This window comes from Tursiops truncatus, chromosome 3 (genome assembly GCF_011762595.2).
Source record: "Tursiops truncatus isolate mTurTru1 chromosome 3, mTurTru1.mat.Y, whole genome shotgun sequence".
Taxonomy (NCBI): domain Eukaryota; kingdom Metazoa; phylum Chordata; class Mammalia; order Artiodactyla; family Delphinidae; genus Tursiops; species Tursiops truncatus.
In genome coordinates this window covers 5,417,014-5,436,012 of record NC_047036.1, presented here as the reverse complement: position 1 = coordinate 5,436,012, position 18,999 = coordinate 5,417,014, and the positions used below count along the sequence as shown (strand labels likewise).

At 54.0% G+C, this 18,999-nt stretch overlaps 1 protein-coding gene across 2 annotated transcripts in view; it reads right to left on the bottom strand.

The window, feature by feature from the left end:
* Positions 1–3,988: 3,988 nt before the first annotated feature.
* Positions 3,989–18,999, bottom strand: part of TENT4A (terminal nucleotidyltransferase 4A) — a 45,510-nt gene continuing 30,499 nt past the window's right edge. Inside the window, exons 5-13 of one of the 2 annotated variants that reach the window (XM_033852755.2) lie at positions 18,382–18,489; positions 17,231–17,359; positions 14,468–14,681; positions 12,230–12,356; positions 11,173–11,273; positions 10,410–10,582; positions 9,802–9,960; positions 7,770–7,934; positions 3,989–6,242 (exon numbers count right to left, since the gene is read on the bottom strand). In XM_033852755.2, the coding sequence (XP_033708646.1) occupies positions 6,051–6,242; positions 7,770–7,934; positions 9,802–9,960; positions 10,410–10,582; positions 11,173–11,273; positions 12,230–12,356; positions 14,468–14,681; positions 17,231–17,359; positions 18,382–18,489 (1,368 nt within the window). In that variant the 3' untranslated portion in view covers positions 3,989–6,050. Of the gene's footprint in view, positions 6,246–7,769; positions 7,935–9,801; positions 9,961–10,409; positions 10,583–11,172; positions 11,274–12,229; positions 12,357–14,467; positions 14,682–17,230; positions 17,360–18,381; positions 18,490–18,999 lie in introns of both variants that reach the window. The other variant, XM_033852754.2, reaches the window with a different exon arrangement.

Sequence of the window (18,999 nt, the reverse complement as noted above, 5' to 3'; positions counted from 1 at the left end):
TGAGAAGCAGAGACAGGGTTGAGGTTGTGTTTTTGAAAGACGGTGCTCCGTGGAGGAAAGTTGGAGAATGGACTGAAGGCTGACCCCTGGAGTGGCATCCAGGAGAGGGAGAGGGGGAGGGGAGGGGGAGGGGAGGGCCGGGGGAGGGGGAGGAGAGGGCGGGCCCAGGGCGGGGCGTCCGGGAGAGGGGCGGGGATGAGGGCGGGGCGTCCGGGAGAGGGGTGGGGATGAGGGCGAGCCCGGGGGCAGGGCGTCCGGGAGAGCAGGGAGGGTGAGGCGGGTAGGGCAGTCCCAGGCAGTCAGGTTGAGAAGGAAGGGACGGGTCTAGGTCCTGAGGAGTTGTAGGTAGCAGATTTAGAGGCCAACAGATGCCCAGTGGGTGAGGTAGGATGATCGAGGAAGGCTGAGGGCAGCCACCCTGGAAGCAGGTGAGGTCACAGGTGGAGGAGAGACCAGTGTGGCCTTGGGAGTTGCTCCTGGGGAATCCAGCCAGGGTACAAGCAGAGCTGGGAGACGGGAAAATGCGGAGAAGATGTCGTCGAGGAGGCCAAGGAGGTGAGGGCGTCCTGGGAGCCCAGCCCAAGAGAAGCAGAGCTGAGGTTGCCCCGAGGTTTCACAGAGTCGCAGGGATGCGAGCCCAGAGGGGAGGCAGGGGGTGGAGAGAGCCATGCAGGCAGCTGGTTCCAGAAGAGGCCAGGAGCCTCCAGAGAGGGAGGAGACGGGGGAGACCTGAAGGGTTTGGAGGCTGGTGGGAGACAGAAGCAGGGGTCTGAGACAGAGGACAGGACAAGTGGGCCCAGCAAAGGCCGGGCTGCACTTCCTGTGTTTATTTACAACGTCGGCGAAGGAGCAGGGCCCGTGCTGCAAGCACCCTGGGGCCCCAGCTTGCTTTCTGACCCAGGAGGCAAGGCCATGTCTGAGAGGGGAAGGAGGGGAGCAGGGAGGTGGGGTGTGGATTTGAACCAAGTAGGGGTCGAGACCCTCCTTGCTAAGAAAGTGGGAAGGACCACCTGAGCCCTGAGGGTACAGGGAGTTGTGTCCCATCTCACCCCACACCTGTTAAGTGACCCTGGCCGAGTTCCTTAACCTCTGCACCTCCCCTCACTCACCTGCGGATGGGACGTCACCTGTGCCCAGCGTGGAGGCATGCAAAGCCACGGCGCTGGTGGCGTCACAGGGTGATCCGGGCCCACTAAGTACTTAGAACGTCAGCCTCGTCTCTGCGGGGCCCTCAGCCCTGGCCTTAGTGGACCCCCACCCCCGCCCCCGCTGTTCCTTCCCCTGTGCGAAGGGCCGAGGGGTGCGGGTCTTGCCGGGAGAATGCAATTGAGAGACAACGGTGAGGGATCTGACCACGAGGGCCTGAGTGCGCTTGAAGCTGGATGAGAAAGGAGGCGCCGGGGCAGAGGAAGATGGGGTCCGTCAGGAAGGAGCCGAAAGGACCAGAGAGCGGGATGAGAGTGCACGTTCCAGAATCCGTCTTTACGAGGGCCACTATCTTACGACATAAACACTGGCCATGAAAACCAAGTCCAGGTGGTTTTCTCATAACCATTTGAACACATCAACCCAGGGGGCTTCCGGCTGGACCTCAACACCAGTGTGAGGCGAAGGGGTTCAGCCTGAAGTCAGCAGTCTCTCGGGGGATCACGGGAGACCTTGAGGCGCTCCGGGCTGGCACGCGGCTCCAATGAAAGCAGAACTCACCCTACCTTCTGAAAACCCCACTAACGAACACCGGGTTTATCCATCTTGCCCACTCTGGGGCCTGTGAATCACGAATTGGTCCTTCTCCAGGACCCTGTGATGCTGGGAGACTGACAGCGAATGACACCAGCCGGTGTGGCCAGGGTGCCTTCCTCATCAACTGCCGGGGAACCGCCCTGCCCGCACGCAGCCAAGGAAACACAGTAATGAAACCTATTCTTGAGTCGCTCTTAACCAATGGGAAGTAGCCCCAAGGGTGGGGTGTTTGGGGTTCTGTGCTTCATGGTAGCCACTATCCACTGTAATCAGCTTGCTCTGGTCATCTAAGTCGCCTAAAGATTGGCAAGAGCTTTGCAAGTTCTGAAGTGTAATGATAAACATCACACCCTCCTCAAAGTTTCATCAAATCATCACAGGGGGTGAATGTAGCCAGTATTTCCTAATAACTTTAAATGGAGGATAAGCTACAAAAATACTGAAATACTATGCTGCACACCTGAAACTAATATCGCAAGTCAACTATACTTCACTAGAAAAATAAAGAATATGTTTAAAAAATCATCATAAGGTGACTGAAGCAAAAACGTGTACGTGTGTCTGGATTACCAATGTCACCGCCACCGTGCACACAGGCTGTCTGGGGCCCACGTGCCAGGCACCTCGAACGGGGATAAGACAGCGCACGAGAAACCCTGCAGCAACTTGAAGAGGAAATCCTGGAGGGAATTCCCTGGTGGTCCAGTGGTTAGGGCTCCACTCTTTCACTGCCGAGGGCCCAGGTTCAATCCCTGCTCAGGGAACTAAGATCCCACAAGCCACGAATCTCAAACAAACAAACAAACAAATAAATGAAAAGGGAAGTCCTGGAGACGTGGCCGCGAGGGGTTTATCTGGAAGCCTGGGAGTCAGCGCTGATGGGCCCTGAGACGACGTGCTGGACGGGCAGAGGGTCACACTGAGGCCGAGCTGCAGTGGGACCCTCACGACAGCCGACGCTGGCTCGCCAAGTCCCGGGAGGACGCAGGGCCCCGCCGGGACAGCACAGGTACCGCCTCCCCTCTGAGCTCCCCGAGGCCCTGCTTACACTTCAGGTAACCGCAGTCTCCACGCCCCCGGGTTCCAGGCTCCCGGTGCAACTGGCCTGTTCAGCCCCTGCTCCTCGGGGAGGCCTCAAGTATCTGCGGTCACACCATCTGAGCTCCTGCGGAGAGCTGTGGGCAGAAACCCCGAGGCGGCCAAGGGCGACCCCCGCCCCCCGCCCATCACCCCGTCCACCAGGCGGCCTTACCAGCTCCACCTCCAGGCCGACCCCGGATCCTAAACCCGCACTGCAGCCCGTCCAGTGCCCCGAGCAGCCGTCCTCTCTCGCCTAGACCATCCCAGCACCATCCTCCAGAGGTGGCCAGTGGCACAGAGAGCCTCCCACCTCCCCTCGCGGCCTCCAGGAGCTCGCCCAGCCCACCGCCCTCCTATCTAGCTCCTGCACCCCGCCTCGGCCATCAGGCCTCCTGCTGTGCCCCTGATGCACCCAGCTCCCTGGCGCCACTCAGGCCCTGGGCTCCAGGCCACCCCAGGCGGTCCTGTTAAGAAAAACACACCCGTCACTCTTCACCTCCAGCCACGGCATCCTGCCCTGCTGAGGCCACGTGGCGTCGGCTGCTCTCGGAGGTCTCCTGCGACCTCACTGGAACGTGGGTGCCTGAGGAGCAGGCCTGGCATCTCCAGACAGCACCTGCCCAGGGCACCCTCGGAAGGTGGAAGGACCCGAAGGAGCACTGGACCCGTGACACCAGCCTTACGGCACGCCAGGCTCTACCAACCAGGTCCCGGAGCACCCCACTCGCGGGCCTTACAGCCCGGGACAAGCGGCTCAGTCACTCGCTGGTAAGAAATGTTATACGTTTCCTTATAAATCCTAATCATCAGCTACATTAAGCCGCACCGTGATGTTCGGTGGTTTAAAATGCGTTATTTTGAAGCGATAACAACGTTGACCTCAGAGAGCCGTGGAAGAAACAGAGGAGTGGTCGGGAAGTCAGTACGGTGTCACACGGCGCACAAAGAGCAGTGTTTAAGTGGCTTTGGGGCACCCTGCCAGCCTAGCCTGTGGCGGGTCTGGTTCTCCTGCGCTCAGCCTGCAACCTCACCAGGCTCTGAGTTCACCGAACCAGTGGTAACACGACGGCCCGCCCTCCGAACTTAGGGAGGTCAAGAACATAAGCTGCAGGAGCCATAACATAACATAAACCCCGCAAGGAAAGACACACTCAAACACGACACCTCCTGGTTTCCAAAGTTTATTAAAAATCAAAGAATAGAAAAACTTTACATAAAAATATGTCAATTTTAGCTTCCACATTGTTGTCCACACACACAAAAAATCGAAACATGATATCCTGTTGTCAGGCCCGCGGCGTGTGGCCACAGGCAGCCGGGCCAATTCATTGGTTCACCGTGACGGGGCTGGAGCCTGGCGCCCGGGTCAGGGACTGAGGGTCCCGAGGCACACCCGAGGGCGCTCCCACGGTACCCCGCGGTCCCCCGCAGCGTTTCCTTGGAGGAGGGTTACAGTCAATATTGCTAACGCGTAGAGATTAGTACAGGCCTACGGATCAGTTTTTATAAATATTTCTTTATCAATAGGTTCATGATTTAAATATCTTTAAATACTTTTGATAACCTCCGATCATCAAGAACTGCAGACAAAGTGTGCTGCTCGGCTCTGGGAGCCTCCCAGGGAGCCCTGCAGGCGCGGCTGGCCACTCTCAACGCACGGGGGCCAGTCCTGCTTCCAGGGGGCCCGCAGATGCAGTGAAGCTCTCTACACTCAGACCCCACTTGAGGACGCCCCGCTTCTGCATGTCACTGGGGTCACGGCAGTAAGCTTCTCGTCCCAACCTTCTCTGCTAGTGGACTTCAAAGACCATCCCACCTGTAGCGTCAGCAGGGCCAGGACTCCCATTTTAAAAATGGGAGTCGGATGACCTAGAAGAGGCACCTAACTCCCAGGACACCTGTGGTGCTCCAAAAACTCAGGGTGAGGCAGGATGGGTATATTAGTGTTCAAAAATGGGTAACAAAGACAGTGGCTGTCATGGCAGAATACACTTGCATAGTATACCTGTATGCTTCTCAAGCCGGGCGCCAGCCGCTCCGGGGCCCGACACTGGGCTGTGCTCTCCTGTGATGTGTTAAAAACCCCTCCACAGCGCACTGAGCAGCTCAAGTGCTTCTCCTATATTTGCTCTTAACAGAACGAATGCATACTGCTACAGATTCCACAATGGAATCAACATAATTCCTTTCTCCACATTCCTAAAACTGGGTACCATTGTCCGTGACGCTGTTCACCAGACCCATCATTTACAGGCTATGTTACTAAAACTGAGGCGTTTCAAAGTTCACATTTGCTTAAGATTTCATCATGTGACAACCTTTCCTCCCCATAGAAAGTTATACACTCTGGCACTCTAAATGCTGGGTCTGTTGTCTAGTTTAAAAGAACCAAACCCAAAACATTAAAACTCCACGGTCAGAGCAAGACAACAGACAGGCCGGACGGCAGAGCCGGCGGGCAGCTGGTCAGAAGGCTTCGGAGCCAAACCCCTTCGGAAACCCGCTGGGGGGGCGAGTGAGGGGGAGACTCAGCTCCTTCACCACGAACTGAGAGGCCTCACGTCTGACCAAAAGAAGGAACATAAAAATAAACCCCAAGCCCCTCGTTCGCAGTGTTCGTAACAACGCTCATCAGACAACCAGCCGACAGGATGAACCCAACTTAGAAAATGCAACTCGGGAAAGGATCTAAGCTCGTTTAAAAAAATTCCCTTCTCCCTTAAATATAACTTATGTGAAAATATGAAATTAAATAAAAAATATCTGAGTTATTGCACAAATCATAAATTTCCAATATTTACATAGAAAAACAGTTCTGAAATTTGAAACAAAATGTGAGGGCAGTAAAACAAGGATGACCTCCCAACAAATAACGGGGTTCGATCTCCGTTGCTCTGACAACGTGGAATGAAGTACCAACGCAAAGGACAGACACGGTACCGAGAAAGGCCAAGGCCCCGTCCGTCCCCGCAGCTCCTGGTCCAGCACTGAAGGGAGACTCCTGGGAAGGCAGAAGGCAGCGTCCACGTCCAGTGAGGCTCCACAGACGAGCACGGGAGCCGTTCTTCATGACGGACGTGGCCACCGCACAAGGAACATGCAGAGCGAGCAGCCGAGGGCGCCGGGGGCCCGGCTGGCGTGCTGGGTGCTGGTCTCAGGTCCCGGGGGCGCCGAGGCCACCCGGCTCCAGTCTGGGAGGTGTGGGCCGGGTGGCGCCACCAGGAGTATTATCTGCTGAGACTGACGGGCAGGCTGTCCCTCGTGTGTGTGTGTTTCCTCCTCCTCCAGCCGGCGCGGTTATACTGGTGGTGCCCCCGGTTGCCCACGGGAGGCCGCACCCCTCCGCTGCCCACCGCACTGTAGCTGCCGCCTTGGCCGTGGCTGTGGGAGCCCTTCATGGACAGTTTCATGCCGCTGTGCTGCTGAGGGGACCAAGAGGGACACAGGGTTGGAGGCCATCCTGGACAGGGCCCACGTGGAGACCCGCCGCCTCCGTGGGCTGGGAGCCCGAGCGAGGAGACACGACCCCGCTGGGGGGTCTGAAGGGTGGCGGGCCCGCGGGCAGGGCTGCAGGCTGCGCACGGTGGCCCGCTGCGCGTGTGCACGTGACCCCAGACGCGACGGGACTGACAGCGAGCCTCCGCTCACGCCTCACAGGGACTCCTGTTGCTACCTCCAGACACGGAGAACCACCCCTACCCCAGAGCTCTGGCAACACGAGAACTGTGGGCCTGTTTCAAACCACACGTGTTCATATCCAAATACGTCTGGAACCTCACTTCTAGCTGCTTCTACGTGTCCACAGAGATAAGAGGGTCCCTCTCACTTTCTCCCCCAGACTTCGACCGTGACATTCTGGAAACACACGAGCGGGTTCCATGTCAGTGGGGTGTGTGCAGGCTGCTCCCAGGCCGCCAAGCCCCACGCACAGCAGACCAGGGAAGACATGGCTGGTCTCAGGAAGGTTTCAGAGCAAAACCAGCAGAAGGGGGTTACGAAGGAAAGCCAAAATGCTATTATTAAGGAAGAGCACTTTTGCCCTCTGCAAAGTTGTAATTTCATCCTGAGTATTTCTAACAGATCAGCGTAGCAAGCCAGGTAGCGACAGGATGGATAAATCCAGGAAGGAACGTTCTATTATTTAACTCTAAATGAAAAAGATCAGCAGGACTCAGTGACATAGGTCCAAAGAGCCAACCCTCAGGGATCAAAACTTACTGGCAAATGTGATTAGACAAGCAACAGAGAGCGCTGACTAGCGCGGAGGTGGACAAGCGCCGTCAGCCTGGGCGCGTTGGCCTTCGGGCCTCGCACCCCGACCCCCACGCCTGGACACGGTCATGGCTCTTTCCAACATCCTGGCACCTTAACAACGACCTGTCTTCCTGATACCAAGTTTCTAATGTGTGGGATCTGGACTTAGAGCAGCCACAGGGCAATGGACAAATGCATTCACAGGGACCACCCCACCCCGGTCACTAGAAAACCAATCGCACGCAGGCCCTGCCAGGCCCTCTGCCCAGGGCACCCACGGCAAAGAACAGGGAGGGAGGGAAACTGTGGGAAGACAACACTGCTCACGGCGTGATCGTTCCTGGTTTCATCATCTGCTTCTTGAAAACCAAAGTTCTTTTAGTGTGTAAATTAACAGAAAAATGGGAAATCAAAATATCCTTCGCTTCAAACGTAATTTTTATGCTAACAAATTCAATGGAAAAAAGAGATGCATGATGAATTAAACTATACGAAATTTTAAAATAATTTCTTAACACTTGTAAAGTTTTGTTTGTTACAAGGGAAAGCAAACATGAAGCTGAATGATCAGAGAAGAAAACAAAAAAAAGAATCTCTGTGGAATTCCCTCTCTGGTGGAGAAAGCATTAAGCACCGGGCTATCACAAACCTGCTTGGTGGGAACCCAGGACCCGGGCAGACAGGACTCATACCTTGTGATACAGGTGAGGGCTGGAGAGCGCGTTGGGCGGCGCAGATGGGACAGCCGGGGAAGACACGTGGTGGACAGCTTTCAGCACTGGAGCTCCTTCGATGCCAGCTGGTCTACAGGGCACGGGGGCCACCCCGAGCGTTGGTGGAGGTATAGTAAACCTGGTCTGGGAGAGAATGAGCAGAGACGTCCATGAGACACCAACGCAACACAGGCTAAACCAGCCCGTCCTTACCATGGGCGCCAACGAGGGTGCCATTTGCAAACAGGCCCCTTAGCTTGTGCCCGACTACAACATCTTATTTTGAATCGGACACATTCTATACTCTGAAACAGCAACGACGATGTGAAGTATGTCCAGTCACCCAAGTTGTGAGGTTTTAATATTCACTGAAGACCAAACAACTCAAAAACATTACAGTCATCAAAATACCTGTACCCCTGGTCTCCAGAAAGAGCCCTCAGCAAGGCAGATGACAGGCGTGAGGCTGGCCCGAGCGAAGGCCCACAGACGGGGTGGACACCCTCCCCGCTCTCGTCAGAGTCCCCAACGCTTCCGTCTTTGCATCACTGGCCCGTCACGGGGCAGAGGTGCTGGTGGGAGCCCCTCCACTCACTTTCAACAACCTCACTGCTCTCGTCTTAGAAGTGGATGCATTTGCCCCAAAGACCTCTGGAGCGTGACTGTGGCCACCGGGGCAGCGGCTGCAGCAGGAGCTGGGGCCTCAGGGGTGCGCTCAGGGGCTGCAGGGCACACACAGTGCCCCTTCCTCACACCTCCTCCCCCCCCACCCCAGGGCCTGAGCACACCCGCGGCCTCTCCTCCGTGGGGGCTCTGCGGCCCCAGCTCTAAGTCCCCACTGCACCCCAAGTGGGCAGGGGAGACTGTACACGTGAGGTTTTCAAGTGGGATTTCCCTTAGTTACCCCACTGGAAGTAATGTTTGAAGTTTGGGAATACAATAAGAAAGTGGGCTTTGAGCCTCGTCTTAAAACTTGAATGACCTTAGCTTCTGCCTCACTCACTGTCCGTGCGGGTGACAGATGGGACCCGGCACAGCATGTGGCCCTGACCATCCCCCCGACGTCCCCAGCATCCTGGAGGGAGAGCACGGGCAGCACGGATCGGCATGCAGCTCTCGAGGGAGCTAAGCCCAAGGAAAGGTTAGAGCCAAGTTCCTCATTTGTGGCAGTTTACTTTCACAGCGCAGGCACCTGCCTCTTCATTTCACGCTTACGCAGCAACTGAAGGTTTCTGGGGGTGCTATGCTGACGGCCGCCTCCACGCATCCTGGGCCCGCTGCCCTCAGTCCCCGCGGCCTGAGGCGTGTCCCGAGAACGCCCTGCCTGGATGGAGAGCCAAGCAACGCAGAGGAACCCGGCAATACGTTCGCACGCATCCGCGTTGCTTTACGCTCAGATTATGCCCCACACTGTGGAAACGGGTTCTACTTTAGAAGTCAATTAACGGGACGGGCTTTATATACGTGTAATTGATGTATATTGGGGAAGTAGGTACAAATTTAAAATATTTAAAATTAACTTTTACGCTCTAATTTTGTCTAAATTTTTTAAAAGAGGACATATTCAAATAGAAAAAAAACCTATAAATACTGCCTAATGGATAACGTGGAGAAGTCAAAGTTTATATCAAAACTTAGTAAGAGTGTAAACACTGAGAATCTAGGGGAGAGCAAGGACAGTGTCCGTCTCTGCCCAGGGACGGCAGCGGAGTCCCTCTCTCAGCATGGCCCCAGGGAGGTGGCCTCACGCTTGCAGAAAAGCCACCTCGGTGCCCGGGAACCAAGAGTCCCCTCGCTGCAAACACAGGGCCTGGCGGGCCTCAACTGCACGGACGTCCCTTGAACAACGATTACATCCTATCCACCCACAGAAGATGAGAATTTCCGACAAGACAGAAGCGGAACTTCCAGAGACTTCTAAAGTTGCTTCTGTAAGTTCTACCGTACCAGCCAGTCCTACAGCGCAGGCAGCAGCTGGAAGCTGGTCCCGGGGCTGTCACCAGCCACGTACCTGGGTGTTAGTTGCCATGACCAGCGTCCTGGGCGTGGCCGACTGAGGTCTGCCGCTCGGCACCGGCAGGGCGGCAGGCAGGCTGGCCGGCAGAGGGGCAGGCACCTGGAGGCTGAACTGGCGCACGCTGGGCGTCGGGCAGGGGGGCGTGTCCGAATCCTGGGGGTGACAAGAGGATGGCTGCACCCGAGGCCCGTGCCCCTAACATCGACGGGAGCGGCCAAGGGTGAGCCCCCAGGGTCCTGGGATGTGGGCCGCCCCAGTCTGCCCAGGTCTCCCCCGAGTCCTAAGACCTGGGCAGAAGAATGTAAGCGAAGAAGAACGTAAAGGAGATGCAGAAGGGACGCCCAGACTGCAAGGTCTCATCTCCCAGTAAGTGGGTGAGACACGATCCACGGCAGCCGCGCTGCGCGGGCCCACCGCTCCCGAGGGCCACGTGCCCGCCACCTGAGGCTCTAGGCACAGCGGGGACCGCTGGGCGCACACGCGGGGCGGCCTCAGGCACACAGAGCAAGCGATAAAGCGAGGGGGGCAGAGTTTAAACTCACTGCTGCGGGTGTTTTCCACACACACACACACACACACACACACCCAGCAGAAACACTCACAATGTCGCTTCCGGAGAGCGAGGACACAGAGGAGGCAGACGAGCCGGAGGACAGGAGCTGGGGGCTGGGCAGGGACAGGGCCAGGCGTGGGCCGCAGGGCGACTCGGGGTCCCGGCGCGGAGGCTGCTCCCCCTCGCACGTGCCCGTCCGCTCGGTGGTCTTAATCCTGTCGTCTGTGGAGGGAAGACAGAGCTGTCACGCACCTCAGCCCGAGGGCCCCGCCGCGCCTTAAACGCTGCTCAGGGGCCTGACAAACCGCATTTCTAATTTACTTCGTTTCGATTAATTTTTAAAATTACACTTCAGTTACTGGAGAACATTTAAATAGGCCTGGAACAACGTGGATGTACAGTTTCATCTGGAAATTGCACAAACCCTGATCACGATGTGCTCTAGGTATAAAAACACACTGGATTTCAAGGACACAGTACCGAAAAAAAAATCTCAGTAACTCTGTATATTGACTACCTGTGCAAATGTTAATATTCTGAACACTAGAAGTTGAATAAAATATATTATCAAAATTAATTTCACCTGCTTCTTTCCACGCTGGCAATGCAGTTACTAGGAGCTTTAGAACTGCACGTGTGGCACACACGTTATTTCTACTGTACAGCACTGGCCTAACCTTAGCAGTTTTAAATGAAACTCTCACAGAAAGCGAGGTGCCCCTGGAGTGAACAGTTTACCACCAAGGGACAAAGAGACACTGCTGCACCGACGGGTCAGGCGGCGCAGCAACGGCCCTGGGCTGGCCTCTCACCGGCGTCTGGCGGCGCGTGGGCCCGGCCGCCCCACTTCTCCTTGATCCACGCCCGGTAGTCGATCACCTCCTGGGTCACCTTGATGATCCTTCCTAAGGTGCTGCAGCAGGAGGACACGGGCAGTCAACAGTCCTTCCCAGCAGCTACTTTACATTTTAACACAGAACCTCACTAAGCGAAAGGCGGGCAAAGAGCTGAAATAATTTTACAAATCTGTATGACTTCCGGGGTTTGAGCCCAAACATACTTTGCAATCACAGGACAGAAAAAAATGGGTGCTCTTAGGCAGAAATCCTTGGACCTACGTCTATCTACAAAAGACCGCTGAAGCCCGGGGCCGAGTAGGGAAGCCCGCCCTCCCCAGCCCCAGTGACCACAGGGGTCCCGTTTCCCAGCACTCGGGCGAGACAGCGAGAGCCCAGCACGGGCCCAAAGCTCTGCCTGCAAACGCTGAGTGGACTGAGGCCGCAGAGCCCTGTGCCACCACTGCTGGGGCCAGGCCTCAGAGGCCACTGTCTCCATCACCTGCCGAGGATGGAGGTGGCGGTCCTGCTGCGGTGACCACTGGTGACCATCACCTCAGCCTTCCTCTCAACTCCCCTCTCCCCCCTGCCCAAGTCCCTCCACCTCCACCACAGCAGCAGCATCTGGGCTCAGAAAGAAATATTGCTCATCGCCAATCAATGCATACACCACGAGAGTGCACACTCAAAACGGGGAATGGGGGACAAGTGTACAGGAAGGGGCCGGGGCGGGGGGCAGACGTGTCCCTCGGAGCTAAGCACCCACATTTTGAAGACGGCCTGAGAAAAAGCACCACGTGCCACAGCTTTAAAAGCCAGAAATGAGCTCCCCAAAACTAACACCTGAGAAAATGTTAACTCCCTAAATAAAAAATTTTCCACCCTTGAGCACGATGACCATCCTGAACTCCTGAAAGGCCTTCCTTTACCAGTATTTCCCAGTTCTCCCAAGATAGGGTGGCACACCCGTCAACAAACGACAGAGGCCAGGGCGCCGGTGCTGCAGAGGCTGCGGCACCCAGGACAGGGCTACCTTTCGGAATCTCTGTTGGGATAGGACCTGGCGAGCGGCGACACGGCGTGGCTGAGAACGATGTAGGCGTAGTCGAACACCTGCTTCACTTGCATGGCCCCGTAGGAGCTCCGGCCCACGTCGTTCCCTGAAACAGAAAGGTTGCCGTGGGAGCTGCTACCCAGCCGCGTGGTCCTCTCGCGTGAGCCTTTCCCACACAGGCTCCCAGCCCTGAAACACCCTCCAGACCCCCCAGCACAGCTGGATCGGGTGCCAGGAAGTGCACAGCGCCCACCGCCGTGGGCAGCTGGGGGCGTTGCAGCCCGAGGGCCCCTCTCACCATCAGATCAGGATCCATGTCCGTTAAAGGAGCCGTCATTCATGGAGACGGAGTGACAGCTCCTCAAACACTAGGGTCACCCCCCGATGGCAGGAAGTGCAATGGAGCCAAGGCACAACCTTAACCAGACGGCCAGGGCCTGCCCGAGAGGACAGGTCAGCCTGAGCCCCGCACCTGTCAGCACCGAGGGGGCCTGAAGAAGCAAACCCTCGAGGACAGAAGGTGCCAGGCCGAACTCTTGGGTGGATGGCAAATAAAGACGAAGCCGCCACTGAAGTCAGCAAGAGCCACAGGCAAGGAGCCGACTTTTGTTAAGAATGGCAGGGTTTCCAAGTTTAATTTTTACACGTAACTCGCTCTTCACAATTCAGGTGAGGGTGTTTTTTAGGAGATATATCCTTAAGTACTGGAATTGTCTCCTTTCCAGGTTTAATAATAATGTAACCCAGTAACTGTGTGGGTTTTCATGTTTCAGTTATATTTCAGCAAACACTGAAGACCAAGGAATTGCCTGCCATTTAACTGATCCAAACAGACAAACCGGTGAGAGAAACCTGTCCTGCTGGGCTGAGGGATAAGCACCTGTGCAGACTACAGCGCTTACAGATCACAGAGGAGAGTCTTTCAAAAGATTTTTAAGAAATAAATTTCATACCCCAGAAGCCACAAAACAAAACAGAAATCATAAATTTGAGGATGTTGGAAAACATATACAGGAGCAAAACAATAAAAAATACCAAATACAGGGGCTTCCCTGGTGGCGCAGTGGTGAGAGTCCGCCTGCCGATGCAGGGGACGCGGGTTCGTGCCCCGGTCCGGGAAGATCCCACATGCCGCGGAGCGGCTGGGCCTGTGAGCCAGAGCCTGTGCTCCGCAACGGGAGAGGCCACAACAGTGAAAGGCCCGCATACCGCCAAAAAAAAAAAAAAAAAAAAAAAAAAAAAAACCAAATACAGACACAAGAGACAAAAGTACAGCATGTCAACAAAGAAAGGCTTCCCTGACGCACAGAGGACCTTACAAAGTCAGTGAGGACAGGCCAGCAGACAGATGGACAAAGCACATGAGCTCACACAAAAAGTAACACAAAGGGCAGTGGACCTGGAGCTAACAATCTCCACCACCCTTCCTGTCACTTGTCTGTCACTGACTTTATCACCAACAGTAAGTACACTGTGTCACCTAATAAATGCTCAATAAACATTTTGCACAATTGATAGTAACCATGTGTTCAACCTCACTCATCATTAAAAAACTATAAGGTACGTGACAACGTGTACTGCACGGTCTCATCAGATCGGCAAAGATTTAAAAGACGGTCACCAAAGGTGTGGGTGTAAAGTATCCTAACCTGCCTCGGGGTCTGCAAGGAGGAAGCCCTTACAACGAACACTCCCCATGCACAGAGGAAAAGCGTCTCGCGTGCATTGTTTAAATAAATGACAAGCTGCAGTCTGTTGGTATTATGTGACGCCATTCAATTAATAAGGAGGCAACAATCAATGTTAATATCCACGTATGGAAAACTGGAGAAAAACACAGCAAAAGGGAGGGGATTATGGCATACTTCACTTTTCTATGTGGCAAACTTCCGGGAAGCAGATGGTTTATGATGGATACGTAACACTTTTCTATTCAGAAAAAATAAATTTTTTTTCTTAATTCTCACTTTCTATGTTCTTCTGATTACAGAAAGTAAACAAAGTTGCAACTTTACAGTACGTTAATGAGAAGCATTAAGAATGAATTCTGAACGTGCCACCATTGACTCTGTCAGTACAGCAGGAACCTACATCAGATCACATGCCCTCGGCTCAGTGTGTGTGTGGGGGGCGGGCGGGGGCCTGTGGATGCCCCTCCACACCCGGCTGGCGCGCGACGCCTCCATGCTGGGGCGGGTGCAAGGCGAGGGTCCTTACCAGGCAGCAGGGGGTCCTCAATGCACAGCATCGACGGCCTGTACCCGCTGGTCATGGCTTTCATGATCTCCTCTTTGGCGATATAGGCACCTCCTTCTTTTATTCTAATACCAGTTTTCAAGTAATTAAAATTTCTTCCGTAGAGTTCAAAAAATTCTACAAGAAGCATTCCAAGGTTTTCATCAGCTCTCCGGGCATCAATTCTTGGATGCAACTGTAAAAGCAAGGCATCCACGGTTTGTTCGGATTCTGGTCACTCTCTAGGGACAGCTGCGCGAGGCGGCCTCGGCTAGCCTGCCAAGGGCGCGCACAGTCGGTGGCCCTCCCTTGCGCACCAGCACCGTGAGGACACTCGCAGAGGCAGCCAGGAGGCACCAACAGAGCCTGGATATCTTTTGCCAATCAAGAGTGCTCAAAAGAAATAAAAGTTTCTCCTCTGATTTTTTATATTATACTTTAATTCTCTGAAATCTGTAACCCATATAGCTACCTCCTACACAGACATCTGATGAACCGCAAATTCCCCAACACTGATAAATAAGTGGACCATGTTCTGCACAATTTAGAGTCACCCAGATGGTGGAGGTGCTTTCACGGATTCTAATCTCAATTCCACTGTTCTGAAATACAGCCAACAGGGGGCAGTGTGAGACTGAACAGTACCACAGGGCAACGTGAACCGGTTAATGTTAACTGTGTGTGGTAGTCAGCACCGCATCAGCACCGCATCCTTCCCTGCCCGGGCATACGGGTGCGCGTCAGCCTCGGCTCCACACCACGCTTTCTTGAAGCAGGTGATGGATTTATTCTGAAGCTCCAAGTCCCTGTCTACTGACCCCACCCAAGCGTCACTAATTTAAGAGGCTCACGAATGTGAGCAACAGGGACCTGCGCTGCCCACTGTGACGGCCACGAGCCGTACGTGAGTGTTTATATTTAAACGGATTAAAACAAACAAACTAAACATTCAGTGTGCTGGTCTGCTATAGCCACACTGCCAGCGCCCCGTAAGCACACATGGCCATGCTGCTGGACCGAGCAGACAGCACTGCCCTCACACAGCAAGTCACACTGGACAGCAGCAATCAAGAAAGGACGGTCAAGTTCGAAAGGACGTAGAAGTCCGAGTCCCAGCAGAAGCACAAGGGCTGAAAATGTTTATAGCACAGGGCTCCTTAAGGAAATACGGTTTCTAAAGCCTGCAGATGTTTTCAGGGTTCGGAAGACCTTACAAAGGCACAATGCTGCATTCTTACTTTTGCCTTACCTTCTCCCTTCCTTATTTTCCTGGCCTTAGTCAAAAATCATCCAGCTGAGAGCCCACCCGGGGCAAGGCTGGGCCTCCTGATCTCAATAAGCCGTGAAATGAACACAGACGCTACAGCAGTCACGGCTTTGAGGCAGGGCGGGCAAGGCACCGAGGGATGGGCAGGGGATAGCGGCAACCCCGCCCCGGCCAGGTGCGGCCTCCATGGTCACTTCAGACGGGGAGCCCAGCACCACAGAAGTGGGCAGTGGTCCGTTACAAGGCTACTGGAAGAGTTTCAATCAGGAAAACAGGAGGAGATAAATTAAGCGCACAACGTCGTGCTCTGTTCAAAATAATGTCCGGGGCTTCCCTGGTGGCGCAGTGGTTGAGAGTCCGCCTGCCGATGCAGGGGACACGGGTTCGTGCCCCGGTCCGGGAAGATCCCACATGCCGCGGAGCGGCTGGGCCCGTGAGCCACGGCCGCTAAGCCTGCGCATCCGGAGCCTGTGCTCCGGAATGGGAGAGGCCACGACAGTGAGAGGCCCGCGTACTGTAAAAAAAAAAAAAATAATGTCCAAAAACTCGGGAAGAACGGCTACAAGGGCAGCATCTCCGAGGTGAAAGGGGAGGCCAAGGCAGTGTCATTAGAACGGTAAGAAAATGGGCGCGGAACTCCATTTTCACTGTTCTTACAGCACCTCTGCAAAAACATGCCAAGGAAATCAACATGGTGAAAGGCGCTGTGACCAGCAATCCTACCGTCAGCTGTACTAATGACACTGAGAAAAATGACCAAATTCTGGACATAAAACCACAAAGGCAAACCTGCTGATAAATACGGAGGACGGTGCTGTGCAGCTAGAACACAGGCGCAGTCCTTCATTCCAGTAAATTTAAACGGGGCAATTCATGTCTCCGTTAACTTAGAGAATATATGTCTAAAAAGTAGTATAAGTATAGTTTATCACAGCATTTAATACTTAGGAAGGTTCTCTCTTGATTGATTTTTCCATGGTACTCAACAAAATAAGCACAACAGATAATTAAAGACAAAATACTGACTTTTCATCACTCAGAAAAGAAAGCCCTCTTCAGTATTTTTTTACCTTCTGTGGTAGCCAACTATTTTTCTGAGACAAATTTTGCAGTATAAATCATAGTCAAGAACGGAGAAAAATAGTGTTTCACTGTCCCTCAAGACATGAAATTTTTCTAAATATAAAGAGTGTTTCTTCCAGGTTAGATCAATATACACCCGACTGACAGAACGAGATAAGCCCTCCCTCCAACAGTTAAATTGGATACAAAAATAAGCTACGAAGGAGCAAAGGAAATAGTATTGATCAAAACAGAGTTTTATGATGAAGACTAGAAGTCAATTTCTACCACACCAAACAGAATACCGAAGGGACAGCGAGGAGCTGGGACCCATGAAGCAGCCGGTAAGAGCGTCAAGGAAGGGCACTCCCACGGAAGCCTCAGGGTCAGGGGTTCTCGCGAGAAAGCACACTCACCTGCAGAAAGCTGATGGCCATTAAAATTAGGCTGTACGAGCTAATTCCACCTGTAAAAACTTCATTCAGGTCCCTCTGCAGGAGGAACTGTTTCAGTACTAAAATCAAGTACGGCAGCAATGAATATTTCTGCAAATTCCAGAAGAAAAACATCATCTGGTTAGACTCTGTAGCTTTGAAGACTTCTCACACAGCAAATTCCACATGGCAGACAGGAAGCTCCCTCCATCCTCTTGCCCCTCGGAAGGCTCGAGGCCAATCATCCTCACACCGTAGGGGCCTGAGAATGAATTATGTGAGGGGCTCGTCAGGGCCACGCTGGCCCCCCCACCAGGTTATGGCTCAGCAGGGGTGAGGTGGGGAGCCTGCATGGAGACCCCAAGCCCAGTGGGGCTGGGGAGAGAATGAGCCTCTCCTCCCAGTGTCTCCCCGCTCGCCGGCGCCCAGCGCAGGGCTCTGCGGGTGGGTGTGCGGCAGTGCGCAAACGCCAGCACTCAGAAGCACCCGTGAGAGGGGCAAGGGGGGCAGCAGGAGGCCAGCAGAAGGCAGCATCGCCAAACGCAGGGCGAAGGGTGGAGGGCAGAAGGGCTGAGAAGTGGGTGGAGGGATGTGGAAGCTCCTGCTGCTTTTCCTGCTCTGCTGGGGTAGAAATGACCCTTCAGGCAAGCGGGATGGTGCAGAGGGAAGGGGAGCACGTGGTCCTGAAACTGTGGGCAGAGGCAGGGTCCAGATGATGGGGCTGGGGTCGCCTCGCCACCTCCATGGCAACAGGAGGGAAGGACTCTCCATTTAACTGCACCACACACCTGGTCAGAGTCCAGTGAATGCGTCCCACCCTTAGGCACTAAGACCACCCAAAGTAAGCAAATTTACATACACTCCACTATGATGTACTCAACTTGCAATCAGGCACGCTGAGCTACAGGGATGGTCATTTTGTAATAACTAGAAAGAATATTTCAACAAAGTGCTCTAAAATAATGCTCGAGTGTATGAAATGGTTAGCCAAGGAAGGCAAATCTGTAAAACAGCTCTGTAGTTTCGAAGTGTCTCTAGAAATAGTACTGTAGGATAAATTCAACTGCTACAGTCTTTGTCATTAAAGATTATCACCCCCTGGATTTTACTGTGCTAACTTGCTGAGACAGCACCTTCATGTAATTCTTGATGAACTCTGCTGCCCGGACCCCAGTCTCCATGTTAAAGCTGATGTCGACTTTAACTTCCGTCTCCTGGTCTGTGAGTTTTATTATCGGCACCTGCAAGGAGTTAATTGTGCTTTAGAAAACAGAAAATTGTGCTTTAATAGGCAACGTTTTCCACGGTCAGGCATCAGATGTTTCCCAAGTTGTACAGAGGGTTTTTCTCCTTATACACAGAAGGGGCTTAGAGATCATGAACCCCAGATTGTAAAGATGAGAAGAAAAGGGACTTTCCCAGCATCAACCCCATGAGCCCCCAAGGCCGCCCCCTCATCCGACAACAGCTAGCGCTCATCTCTGCCCGGCCCTGCTGGCCTGACCCGGCGCCTCGCTGGTGACTGAGCATCAACCACGGGCTCTCTGCAGGACCTGTGCTCCCCAAGCCTGCCTACCGCGAGGGGAAGCCAGCTAAGGCCCTGTCCCCCCATGAGGGCCTGGGGATGGGCAGAGCTTTTGGTCCCCAAATCACATTTGCTAGAATTTCTGAAAGCATTCAAAGTAACTTCAAAGCTGTTTTTTAAATTATATTTTGTACTGATATTGTTTTTCCAAACAACTCTATTGTGG